The sequence below is a fragment of the Rana temporaria genome, chromosome 2 (genome assembly GCF_905171775.1).
Source record: "Rana temporaria chromosome 2, aRanTem1.1, whole genome shotgun sequence".
Lineage (NCBI taxonomy): Eukaryota > Metazoa > Chordata > Amphibia > Anura > Ranidae > Rana > Rana temporaria.
This window is the reverse complement of record NC_053490.1, coordinates 14,536,612-14,550,325: the sequence shown is the minus strand read 5'-3', so window position 1 is coordinate 14,550,325 and position 13,714 is coordinate 14,536,612. Positions and strand designations below refer to the sequence as shown.

The 13,714-nt window shown below is 47.0% G+C and overlaps 1 protein-coding gene across 1 annotated transcript; it reads right to left on the bottom strand.

The window, feature by feature from the left end:
* Positions 1-1,444: 1,444 nt before the first annotated feature.
* LOC120928182 (olfactory receptor 12D2-like) lies at positions 1,445-2,445 on the bottom strand. Its single transcript, XM_040339292.1, has one exon. It carries the CDS (start codon positions 2,387-2,389, stop codon positions 1,445-1,447), a length of 945 nt encoding a protein of 314 aa, XP_040195226.1. The 5' UTR covers positions 2,390-2,445.
* Between the last annotated feature and the right edge of the window lie 11,269 nt (positions 2,446-13,714).

Here is a 13,714-nt window from a genome sequence, read left to right as displayed (position 1 = left end):
AATCGCAAAACCTGGCCTGGGCCTTTAGCAACAAAATGGTCCGGGGCTTAACCGGTTAAGGTGACCAGATTTTTAAAATGAAATCAGGGGACTTTTTTTTTTTTTTTTTTTACTAGTAATGGCGGCAATCAGCGACTCTCTGCCCATCACCGCCCGCCTCACAGCCTGTCAAGTCTTACTCTCTGGGCCCCAGCTACTACTGGATGGGGAGCGGAGGAAGATCACTCTGCCAGGGAAGGCAAGGAGATAGGCAGGTGGCTGGCCAGGACTTGAGCCAAGGCAGAAGAACATGCGAGCGAAGCTGAAGAAATATTCCCTCCGCTCCGACCAGCACATGATCATCAGAAAGGGGCACAGATAATGAAAAAAATACACCCCCCCCTAAGCTAGTAGAAGCGCCAGAGTGTAATTCAGATTTTTTCTTCTGCACTGACTGTCTTTGAAATTGCCCCAGCCCCTGTTCAAATCCAATCCGGGGACAAAACTGGGGACAGACTTGGTCCGGGGACAGTGTCCTCAATCGGGGGACAGTCCCCGGAAACCGGGTATGTCTGGTCACCCTATTTTATATACAACTATATAGATCAGACCAAAATGAGAGAAAAAAGAGAGGGACAGAGGGACATTGCTCCAAATCAGGGACAGTCCCTCCAAATCAGGGACAGTTGGGAGCCATGGCTCCGTGGGTGATGAACTATAAGTGTGTCCACACAGCCAGTGTAGTGGATGGGGATTTATTTATCCTGCTTTTCTTCCTCTTCTTTCTGTAGGGCTTTTGGGCCATTCCAAATGATCAGCTCCAGCAGGTTGAAGGAAAAGAAGAGCTTTCACATTGGAGACGCAGCAACGGCTGTTTAGGGTCGGTTTGCAGACGCTATTTTTAGCGCAATAGCGCCTGCAAAACAACCCAGTGTGAAAGGGGTCTAAGCGAATTCCAATTCGTGAAACGCGTTAATCTCTGCCAGGTCTGCATTGATGTCTACGATGTTGTTGAAGTCAAGTAAAGTCTTCACTTTTGCTTCGAACCTGTAAGTGCGGTCAAACCTTTTCCTGGTCCAGTGGTCCCCAATCAGGGCTGGACTGGGACAAAAATTTGGCCCTGGACTTCATCCAGACTGGCCCACTTTGACAGGTCTCTCCCATGGCGGCCGGACAACTCCCGCAGAAGTGAGAAACTCCCAGGCCATAGCTGTTGAGTCAGCTGTCTGTCCCCTCCCCCATGCTCCTCTGTCGTCGTCCCTGCTCCTCTGGTCCTCCCCCTGCTTCTCTGCTCCCCCCAGGTGAGTGCTGCAGGGAGGGAGAGGAGGTGAGCGCTGCGGGAAGGGGGAGACAAAGGAGCGGAGGGGGGCGGCGATCTGCTGTCACTGAAGCCGGCCCACTGAGCCATCGGCCCACCTGGAAACTCCCTGTAGTCCCAATGGCCAGTCCATCCCTGCCCCCAATATTACATTGAGCACCTGAAGAGTCTTTTGGTGGCATTCTGCACATCCTGGTTCCTCAGAGTATAAATAAAAGGGTTCAGCATTGGCGTCACCACAGTAAAAAATATTGCGGCAAAACGATCGACTTGCAGAGACTCCTCAGTGATTGGACGCACGTAGGTGAATATTGCCGTGCCATACAACAAAACAACCACCGTCAGGTGCGATGCGCAGGTGGAGAAGGCCCTGAGTCTTCCCGTGGAGGAACTGATTCGAAGGAGGGCAGAACCGATGAACATATAGGAGAGGAGAGTCAAGAAGAAGGAAATCATGACTAAGGATCCGGTCACAATGGCTAGGAGGTAGACGTTGAGTGTGGTGTCGGCACACGCCAGTTTCAGCAATGGTTTGATGTCACAGAAGAAGTGGTTGACTCTATTAGGACCACAGAATGAAAGCTGAGCTGTGAATAGCGTATGCATTAATGAGTGTAGGAAGCCAGTCACCCAGGAACCAAGGGCAAACAAGACGCACATCCTCCTGTTCATGATCCCACGGTAATGCAGAGGTTTGCAGATCGCCACGTAGCGGTCGTAGGACATGGCCGTCAGAAGAAGAACTTCAGAGCTGCCCAGAAAGTGGAAGAAATGCATCTGAGCCAGGCAGGCCGTCGCCGAAATCACCTTCTGCTGAGTCAGCAAATTCTGGAGCATCTTGGGGACAGTGACGGAGGAGAAGCAGATATCGAAGAAGGACAAGTTACCCAGGAAGAAGTACATTGGGGTGTGCAGAGTTTGTTCTAGAATAACAAGGAGTATAATGGAGGCATTTCCTAGAAGGTTCAAGGCGTATGTTATCAGGAACGTTATGAAAAGGATCCTCTGCAGTGACGGGTCCTCTGTCAGACCCAAGAGGACAAATCCATCCACAAGGGTCCAGTTTAGTGAATCTGGTGACATCTCACTCATTTTCCATAAATTGTCACATGAAACCACTCGACCAGGACACTGTAATCTCCAATGGGACAGCTGAAACAAGAGGGACAAGTCACCTGACTGCTGTATGACCATGACATTAAACCACACAATATACATATATATATGAGGGTCATAAAAACGGAGCAGTTATCTGTCTCTTATTTGCTTTACTTGTTTTTATTACTACTTTTGTTTATATTGTTACAAGTAATCAGAGGTGTAAACTAGGGTTGTCCCGATAACACTTTTTTAGGACCGAGTACAAGTACCGATACTTTTTTTCATGTACTCGCCGATACCGATACTTTCTTTTAAAATGCAGCCATGTGTCCCCAAATTCAGCCTTGTGTCCCCAAATGCAGCCATATCCCTAAATGCAGCCATGTCCCCAAATGCAGCCATGTGTCCCTAAATGCAGCCTTGTGTCCCTAAATGCAGCCTTGTGTCCCTAAATGCAGCCTTGTCCCTAAATGCAGCCATGTCCCTAAATGCAGCCTTGTGTCCCTAAATGCAGCCTTGTGTCCCCAAATGCAGCCTTGTGTCCCTAAATGCAGCCTTGTCCCTAAATGCAACCGTGTCCCTAAATGCAGCCTTGTCTCTAAATGCAGCCTTGTGTCCCTAAATGCAGCCATGTCCCTAAATGCAGCCTTGTGTCCCCAAATGCAGCCATGTCCCCAAATGCAGCCTTGTGTCCCTAAAGGCAGCCATGTCCCCAAATGCAGCCTAGTGTCCCTAAATGCAGCTGTGTGTCCCCAAATGCAGCTGTGTGTCCCCAAATGCAGCCTAGTGTCCCTAAATGCAGCCGTGTGTCCCTAAATGCAGCCTTGTCCCTAAATGCAGCCTTGTGTCCCTAAATGCAGCCTTGTCCCTAAATGCAGCCTTGTCCCTAAATGCAGCCTTGTCCCTAAATGCAGCCTTGTCCCTGAATGCATCCTTGTCCCTGAATGCATCCTTGTCCCTAAATGCATCCTTGTCCCTAAATGCAGCCTTGTCCCTAAATGCAGCCATGTGTCCCTAAATGCATCCTTGTCCCTAAATGCAGCCTTGTCCCTAAATGCATCCTTGTCCCTAAATGCAGCCTTGTCCCTAAATGCAGCCTTGTGTCCCTAAATGCATCCTTGTCCCTAAATGCATCCTTGTCCCTAAATGCAGCCTTGTCCCTAAATGCAGCCTTGTGTCCCTAAATGCATCCTTGTCCCTAAATGCAGCCTTGTGTCCCTAAATGCAGCCTTGTCCCTAAATGCAGCCTTGTCCCTAAATGCAGCCTTGTGTCCCTAAATGCATCCTTGTCCCTAAATGCAGCCTTGTCCCTAAATGCAGCCTTGTCCCTAAATGCAGCCTTGTGTCCCTAAATGCAGCCTTGTCCCTAAATGCAGCCTTGTGTCCCTAAATGCAGCCTTGTCCCTAAATGCAGCCTTGTCCCTAAATGCATCCTTGTCCCTAAATGCAGCCTTGTCCCTAAATGCAGCCTTGTCCCTAAATGCAGCCTTGTCCCTAAATGCCGCCATGTCCCTAAAGAGAAAGCCAAGCCCGCTGCCGTCTAGTTGATTAGCACTTGAGGAACATAACAGCTTTCATTTGAATAGCTGTGTGTTCCCCGCCGCGCCTCGTCATATATAGCCCCTCCCCTTGTCTGGGCACTTTAATAGACAGATCACCCTTCCAATCCTGGGACAGGTGATCTGTCTATCAAAGTGCCCAGACAAGGGGGAGGGGCTATATATGACGAGGCGCGGCGGGGAACACACAGCTATTCAAATGAAAGCTACGAGTGTTTTACGTCACCGCGTTTGGACACAATCGGATTTTTGACTGATGGTGTGTAGGCAAGACTGATGAAAGTCAGCTTCATCGGATATCCGACGAAAAAATCCATCGGATTAGATTCCATCAGATATCCGATCGTGTGTACAGGGCTTTAGTCGTATTTTAGTCGATTAAAATAGTATTCATTTAGTCGACTAAAATGTTTTAGCAAAAGGTAGAGGCTATAAAATGGACAGCCGCACTCCAACCTTCAAGGTTGTCTTTATTGTAAAACAAATGGAAAATGCACTGCCAAGCACAGCAAAAATAGGGATGGCAGCCTACGCGTTTCACACTATCGGTTAGTGCTTAATAGTTAGGTCCTTTTCACACCTGCAGGCTGTATGTTCGCTTTTTCATCCATCTGTTTACGGATGAAAAAGGGACATACATTAATCCCTATGAGATAGCGGGTGTCAGCGGATGAACATCCACTGACACCCGATCTCATCGGCAGGCCCGGATTTCCCACAAGGCCACTGAGGCCAGGCCTTGGGGCGGCAAGGCGCCAAGGGGCGGCAGTGGCATGGAGTCCCCCGACGCCCGTAACATACAGTTAATGGCGGTAAGTTATGGGGGAATCCGCTTGCTCGTTAACAATTGATTGCGGCGATGTCGCCGAAATCACTTGTAAATTGTGTGCTCCTGTCCGTCCTCCCCCCTCCCCCCCACCCCACATACCTCTCTTTGCTGGCTCTGTCTTCGGGACTCCGTCCTTCCCCCCCGGCCACCGAGTCTGTCTCCTGTCCCTGCTGTCGATGTACACAGTGAGAGGGGAGAGCTGTGCTCTTCCCATCTCAGCTGTGACAGGACTCCTGTTTTGGAGGTGACAGGGTCAATAAAGAGAACCTGTCACCTCCAATTGCTATCACACAGGGAATTGTTTTCTCCTGTATGATAGCAAAAAAGTTAAGTGAAAAAAAATTGATAAATAAATAAGAAATAACAATTAAAATAAAATAAAGTAATTCAAAAGTAAAGAATAAGAAAAATAAGAAAATGATACAAAAATAAAAAAAAGTAAGCGACAAGCTACAAATAAAAAAAAGTGATAAAAAAGTAAAGAAAAAAAATATTTGAACTAACCGTGCCGCCCCTGCCATCCGGTTGCCATTCTCCGTTGATTGGGGGGGGGGGGGGGGGGTAGTTCGGTTGGCGGGGAGGGGGTGCATTGCGGAACCTGGCCTTGGGGCAGCAGGGAGAGCAAATCCGGCCCTGCTCATCGGTGTCCGCAATCCTCCGATTCTGCAGACGATTTTCTCATCCGTCTGCAGAGCGGATCGGGGGAACACAGACACATGGTCCAAGTTCATCCGATCCCCCCTATAGGGGAGAGCGGAGATCTGACAGGGCGGTCCCTGCACAGTATGTGGGGGCCGCCCTGTCATCTGCCGGCTCAGCGGGGATCAACGAAACGATCTCCGCTGAGCAAGCCGATACACATGTACGGATCCTCACGAGATCGGTACATGTGAAAGGGGCCTAAGTGAGGTTGAAAAAAGACACAATTCCATCCAGTTCAACCAAAAAATATCATACAATCCCATATACCCAATTCTATACCCACAGTTGATCCAGAGGAAGGCAAAAAAACCCTCATCTCTTATGTATGGACAACTAAGGCAGACCACACACGGTTAGAGCCGGTTCAGCATGCATGGCCAGTCTGAATGTACCAAGTTGATCGATCGATCAACTTGGGTGCCACAAAACTGCCGGATTATACTTGTGAAATCGCTAGGAGCTGATATAGCCGCTAGCAATAATCACTGGGGTAGATTCAGAAAGCAATTGCGTCTGCGTATCCATAGATACGCAGCGCAATTGCTTACTTGCCCCGGCGTAACGAATGCTCCTGATTCAGGTAGCTCGATACGCCGACTGCAGCCTAAGATATGCCTGGCATAAGGCTCTTATGCCGTCGTATCTCAGGCTGCATTCTTACGCAGGCCGCTAGGTGGCGTTCCCGTAGTGGTCAGCGTAGAGTATGCAAATTGCATACTAACGCCGATTCACAACCGTACGCGGGCCCTGCTTACGCAGTTTACGTCGTTTGCGTTCGTCGGGTTCCGCGTAAGGCTGCTTCTGCTATTAGCAGGCGCAGCCAATGCTACGTATACCCGTCGTTCCCGCGTCGCAAAATTTGAAAATTACGTCGTTTGCGTAAGTGAATCGTGAATGGCGCTGGACGCCATTCACGTTCACTTTGAAGCAAATGACGTCCTTGCGACGTCATTTGCCGCAATGCACGTCGGGAAAGTTTACCGGCGGAGCATGCGCTGTACGCTCGGCGCGGGAGCGCACCTAATTTAAATGATTCCCGCCCCCGGCGGGATCATTTACATTGCGCGTGCTTACGCCGGGCAATTTTGCGGGCGCGCCCTCGCAATTTACGGAGCTGCTGCCCCGTGAATCGAGGGCAGCGCAAAATATTTGAGTGGGCGCAGGGCAAAATCGTTGCCCTGTGCCTGCGCAAATAAAGCGCAAATCTACTTGAATCTGGGCCACTGTCTTTTCCCGGCCGGGAGAATACAATGGCTTATCAAGAGGGATTCCCACATCAACACTGTCTGTGTGGATGGGGGGGGGGGGGAATCAAGCTAATTTTTCCTGCAACCACAGTTACATTTGTATAGCCAGCTTAACAACTTAACCCCCGGACCATATTGCTGGTCAAAGACCAGAGCATTTTTTGCGATTCGGCACTGCGTCGCTCTAACTGATAATTGCGCGGTTGTGCGACGTGGCTCCCAAACAAAATTGGCGTCCTTTTTTCTCCACAAATAGAGCTTTCTTTTGGTGGTATTTGATCACCTCTGCGGTTTTTATTTTTTACGCTATAAACAAAAATAGAGCGACAATTTTGAAAAAAATGCAATATTTTTTCCTTTTTGCTATAATAAATATCCCCAAAAATATAAAAAAAAACATTTTTTTTACCTCAGTTTAGGCCGATACGTATTCTTCTACATATTTTTCGTAAAAAAATATCGCAATAAACGTTTATTGATTGGTTTGCGCAAAAGTTATTGCGTTTACAAAAAAGGGGGTAGTTTTATGGCATTTTTATTAATATATTTTTTTTACTAGTAATGGCGGCGATCAGCGATTTTTTTCGGTACTGCGACATTATGGCGGACACTTCGGACACTTTTGACACATTTTTGGGACCATTGGCATTTTTATAGCGATCAGTGCTATACAAATGCATTGGATTACTATAAAATGCCACTGGCAGGGAAGGGGTTAACACTAGGGGGCGGGGAAGGGGTTAAGTATGTTTCCTGGGTGTGTTCTAACTGTAGGGGGGGTGGCCTCACTAGGGGAAACGACTGATCGCTGTTCATACATTGTATTACCAGACGGTCAGTCATTTCTCCCCTGACAGGACCGGGAACTGTGTGTTCACACACACGGCTCCCGGTCCTCGCTCTGTAACGAGCGATCGCGGGTGCCCAGTGGCGATTGCGCCCATCGGGCACGCGCACGGGAGTCGGGGGTGAGCGGGGGGCGCGAGAGCCGACGTATAGCTACGGGCTCTCGCGCAGGGGAGTAGTTAAAGAAAACCAATCTGTTAACAACGGCCCTCTAAAATATTTAGTGGAATTGTAATTATAGAGGACAAAGCACAAGGAAAAACCCTACATTTTTATTTGTCTACATAAAGTGCCATCAATGCCAGTTAAAATGATTAAGTCAACGATGTAGCCAATATTTTTAACTTCTTGAGCTGGCCATACACCTGTAGCAAGGTCCCGGACCTCTAGAGGCCTAATGGTGACCCCCCACCCAGAATCAGGGAGAGCTGACATTATTCTTGGTAGAGTGGGTTACAAGGCATGGTGGGTATAATACAAGCTGAAGTGATGGGCGCCAGACACTTTTTAAATGCAAAGAGATTTATTGACTCTTGAATAGGGATGAGCTTCCTATTCGAGGCGAACTCATGTTCGACTCGAACATCGTATGTTCGATCGTTCGTCGAAATACGAACAAAACGGGTCGTTCGCGCCAAATTCGAGTTACGTTTCACAGACCATGATTCACTGCGGCATCGCTGGCTGATGATTGGCCAAGCATGCACTATGACCCGCATGCTTGGCCAATCACAGCTTGCAAATGTAGTTTTCATTCAGGAAAATTTGTACTTATTGCAATGTGCATCCTGAAATCTAACTTGGAATTCTAATCAAATGACAATTTTTTAGGGTTTACATACAAAATTTGTCCATAATGGTACTATCAAATGCTTTGACGAACTATGGCCCGGATTCACAGACATCGGCGCATATTTAGGCAGGCGTAGCGTATCTAATATACGCTACGCCGACGTAGCGCAGAGAGGCAAGCACCAAATTCACAAAGCACTTGCCTCCCAAACTGCGCTGGGTTCCCTCGGCGCAAGCCGGCGTAGGTGGAAGTGGGCGTGAGCCATGCTAATGAGGCGTGACCCCATGCAAATGATGGGCCAAGCGTCATAGAAGTACTTAAAATGAACGACCGCATCCCAGTGCGCATGCTCAGAATCACGTCGAAACAACTGCCTAAGATACGTCGAATCACTGCCTACCACGTGAACGTAACCTACGCCTAGTCATATTCACGTACAACGTAAACGACAAAAGATACGACGGCTTGTGTTCCCTGATCCATACCTTTGCATGAGTTGCGCTTCCTATATGGGGAATAACTTTACGCCGGACGTACGACTTACTCAAACCGCGTATATGATGTGCCGGGTGCAACTACGTTTGTGAATCGGTGTATCTCCCTCATTTGCTTTTGTGCATAGAAAATCTATGGGCCCGGCGTAACTATGCGCCCACGATACGACGGCGTAGGCAAGTTACGTTGGTCGTAGGAAGCCTATTTTCCGGCGTATCTAGTTTTATGGGCACGGCGCACAGATAAAACGGCGCATAGTTACACTTACGCGGCGTATCTCGAGATACGTCGGCGTAAGTGCTTTGTGAATCCGGGCCTTTGACTTTGTCTCTTCATCATTTTTATAAAGACAAATAATATTATATGTATAAGGTTACAGCAATTTGTGGAACACCAATCAATGATTTACACGGACCCCTCCTTATATTCCTGATCAATGCACTCTATTTTCTTTTTGTAAAGTTAACCTAGTACCTTCAAAAAGACTATACAGATGTGTGACCACCCTGCTTTCCTCCTTTAAAGGAGAAGTATGGGTTTCCAGGTTATTTGAGATTCATACTTGCCTTGGTGGATGGAGCATCAGACCGATGCTCCATCTGTCCCCCGCCATCTGTGCAATGAGAACCGAGCCACCGAACATCGCCGCTGGCTCGGTTCTCACAGATCCCAAAGAGAAAAGAGGCTGACTGTCAGTCAGCCTCCTTCCTCTCTGCTTCTCCACACTCATTGGAGAGCTGAGCAGTGGAGGGGCGGGGAGAGGCTGTCTCAGCGGGTCGCTGAGACTGCCATCAATCAGGGCAGCTGGCGAATCCCGACTTGGGAAGTCGTGACGACGCGCTGCCCCAACTGATGACAGTGACGTCAGCGGAGAGCGGACTTCAGACCACTCTCCGCTGAAAACAGGTCACAGGAGTGCAAAACTAATTGACTGTGACCCAGAGGAGAAGCCTAGTCGAAAAATCTCAGGCTGGACTTCTCCTTTAATGGGGACTAGTTGCTTACAATGTGCTAACAGTAGTCAGGAGAGCGGTGGGGGCGTTAACAATTATTTTTAAACAAAAAAACCTAAGACTTTAATATCACTTAAATTAATTGGATGCCTCCCTCCTGCTTAAAACAGACATTTGCAAAGTGGACTCTCCAGACTGGTCGCTGTGTGAGATTACCCTTCTTTAGCCTCAGAGATTTCTTTTAATGGAGAGTCTCCACAACTTTGTGACTGCTGGGACCTTTTTGAGCTTCATAACAGGCGTCAGCTAAGTGGCCTGGGAGAGCAATAGCCCTCCAGGCTGGGTGCCTCATCTCCTGGAAAAGGAACCCAGACCACTCCAAACCCAGACTATTTATGTTCTCCCTAGCCACCTTCAGGGCACGCCTCCCTCAGGATTGGCTGGGACCCCATAAATATTCACGATTAGAAGAAAAATGTTTTCAGATTTACAGAAGTAGTCCAGTTGAACATGACTAAATTCTAAAAGCTATACTATGACCTATATAAATGAAGACCTTAACAGATATGGAAAGCACAAACCCTACAGCATTTGGGAGGTCTCCCAATGGCATTAAAAATGAAGGCGCAATAAAAAAAAAGCCAGAACATGCAGTGATTTAACAAACTGTTCCAATCTGTAAGCTGAGATAATAGAACGTTTATGTGCTGTAGCTATGTGTGTAATAATCCTCAATGGGTTTCAGCTCTGTTGTTTTTCTGGAAGGGGGCACACACACAGGAACCTACAGAGATATTACCTCCAATCTTAGCGAGCTTCATGAAGGATAGATTTCAATTAGATGTTGGCTGGTTTTATGCATTTGTTTATCTCTTGAGGGATATTCACGAGGGAAATTAAACCTCTAAGTCTCAGGGCTCTACCATTTAAAATGATATTGCTTCTTTTACCTATTACCTTCGTTTGCAAAAGCCATAAAATATAAAACATTATTCTAATAAAATAGTTTTAGCACATCCACTGGTTTTTGTCTTTTGATTAGGGATGATCTTGGTTTCGGGGGGAACCCAATAGTGATGAACTTGGGTTCAGCCAAACACAGAAATAAGACGTAACTCCTGGATCAATCAGCTAAGGCCAGGGCATCTCCTGCCCCACAGTGGCATGAACACAAAGGGGCAGTGTTATATGGTCCCATGGTCATGTTTGTAGTGATCTCAATGTATAGTGTAGTCCGATTAGATAATTGATATTTATTTATTTATTTATTTTTAAGTGTATTTTGTGCGTGTACTCGAGAGAGGAGCAGGACTGCAGGAGTTGGGAGTAGGCAGGCCTCCCCCAGAGGCATTCTGCCACCTTTCTCCATGCCCCGGGTGGCAATGGTGGGTGTGTGAGGGGGTCCTCCCACACAGCCCGCCCTACCTGCTCCGCTTTGAAGCCCAACGGGGCAGAGGGACTCCCTATAAGGGAGTGAGAGGATCTAGCCCACTCAACCAGCCCCGTTAGTCCTTTGCCTCTCTTTTTAGAGACCGCGTGGTCAAAGTGCGTGCATGTTAACCCAATTTCGAGTGCGTGTAGGTGTGGTGTTTTTTGTGGGAGGGGGGTGGGTGTACTAAGCGCAGGCTTACCTCGCATAGCACACCCACCGGGAGCCGGGCTGAGACCACCAAACTCAATTCACATGTAGCTGAGGTGAATGGCTTGTCAGCGCAGTGCCAATCGCGTTGAGCCACCGCAGCTCGTAGATAATTGATATTTAGATGTTAGTATGATGACTATAAATTTGTTGTTCCGCAGCAACACACCAGGCTCTCCAGAGAATGCATTTTATTTAACTTCCAATAACGAACAAAGTCCAAAGTCCACAGACGATACAAAATCCAACAGAGCATATCATTCAAATTTCTTCCTAGACCTGTGCCTCCATATGAGAGAATACATAGAGAATATATTCTGAGTGACAAGACTCGCCTCCAGGATTATAGGGCCAGATTTACGTAGAATCGCGGCGGCGTAACGTATCGTAGATACGTTACACCGCCGCAAGTTTTCAACGCAAGTGCCTGATTCACAAAGCACTTGCAATGAAAACTACGCCGGCGGCCTCCGGCGCAAGGCGGGCCAATTCAAATGGGCGTGTGCCATTTAAATTAGGCGCGCTCCCCCGCCGGACCTACTGCGCATGCTCCGTTTCGCAATTCCCGTCGTGCTTTGCGCGCCGTGATGTCATTTTGTCGAACGGCGACGCGCGTAGCGTACTTCCGTATTCCCGGACGTGTTACGCAAACGACGTTAAATTTTTAATTTCGACGCGGGAACGACGGCCATACTTTAGACAGCAATACGATTGCTGACTAAAGATAGGGCACCCAAAACGACGACTAAATTTGCGACGGGAAACTAGACTAGCGGCGACGTAGCGAACACGAAAATCCGTCGTGGATCGCTGTAACTCCTAATTTGCATACCCGACGCTGGTTTACGACGCAAACTCCCCCCAGCGGCGGCCGCGGTACTGCATCCTAAGACCCAACAGTGTAAAACAATTACACCTGTCGGATCTTAGGGATATCTATGCGTAACTGATTCTATGAATCAGTCGCATAGATAGAAACAGAGATACGACGGAGTATCAGGAGAAACGCCGTCGTATCCCTTTTGTGAATCTGGCCCATATTCCCTATCCACTGAATAGCTGAGCAATTTGATTGGCCGTCTTTGATCTACATCCTGTCTTTCAGAGTGACAGGTAATGACCCCAGCCGGAGACAGCTTCAATCATCACCTATTCCTAATCTTGCATTCTTGCATACTACTAAGCTTCCTAATTAGATTACATGTGGCCTGAGTAATGGTTTGATTGGTTTGATGTGTAAAATAGATTCATCCTGTCTCTTTGCCTATTGACAATCGACAAGCGTCTTTTGATGTGTAACATGTAATTACAGGTTTGATGTGTAAAATAAACCCATCCTGGACCCCTGCACACTGACAATCGACAAGCTTCTTTAGATGTGTAACATGTAATTATCTTAACAGGTACCAAATGTCAACTGAAATCTGGCCTGGTCAATTTTTGGACTTATAATATAATAATTTAACATGTATGTAAATACCCTGTTTTCCCGAAAGTAAGACCTACCCTGAAAATAAGACCTAGCGTTATTTTCCAGGAGGGCTGAAATATAAGCCCTACCCTGAAAATAAGCCCTAGTTGAAAATGATTGCAAAATCCTAGAATCCACTCGATTACAGTGGTATATATTGTACAATGTGGTTGTTTCTGTAATATAAATCCGGGGGAAGAGAGCTCCGGCAGGTCACAGAAACGCAGAGCGGCGCTAAAACGAACATATTTGGCCCAACTATATTACAAAAAAAAAACACATTGTACATAGTTATATATATAGTTACATAGTTAGTCAAGTTGAAAACAAAAGACACAAGTCCATCCAGTTCAACCAAAAAAATAAATAAAAATTAATAATAATATCATACAATCCCATATACCCAATTCTATACCCACAGTTGATCCAGATATACTACTGTAATAGAGTGAACTATAGGATTTTACATGCATTTTAACTGTCCTGACAGACAGGGAGGGAGAGGAGGAGAGAAGACGGCACTTTACATGGTAAGACCTACCCTGAAAATAAGCCCTACCGTGTCTTTTGTTGCCAAAATTAATATAAGACCCGGACTTATTTTCGGGGAAACACGGTATATATATATATATATATATATATATATATATATATATATAATATCCCACATAAATCGGCCAACATATTACAACAATGTTAAGTTACTGTCATTGTAGCCTTGTGACCATATTAGGTCAATGATGTAGTTACTGAGCATCCCTGCTCCTTTGTGTTCATGCAGA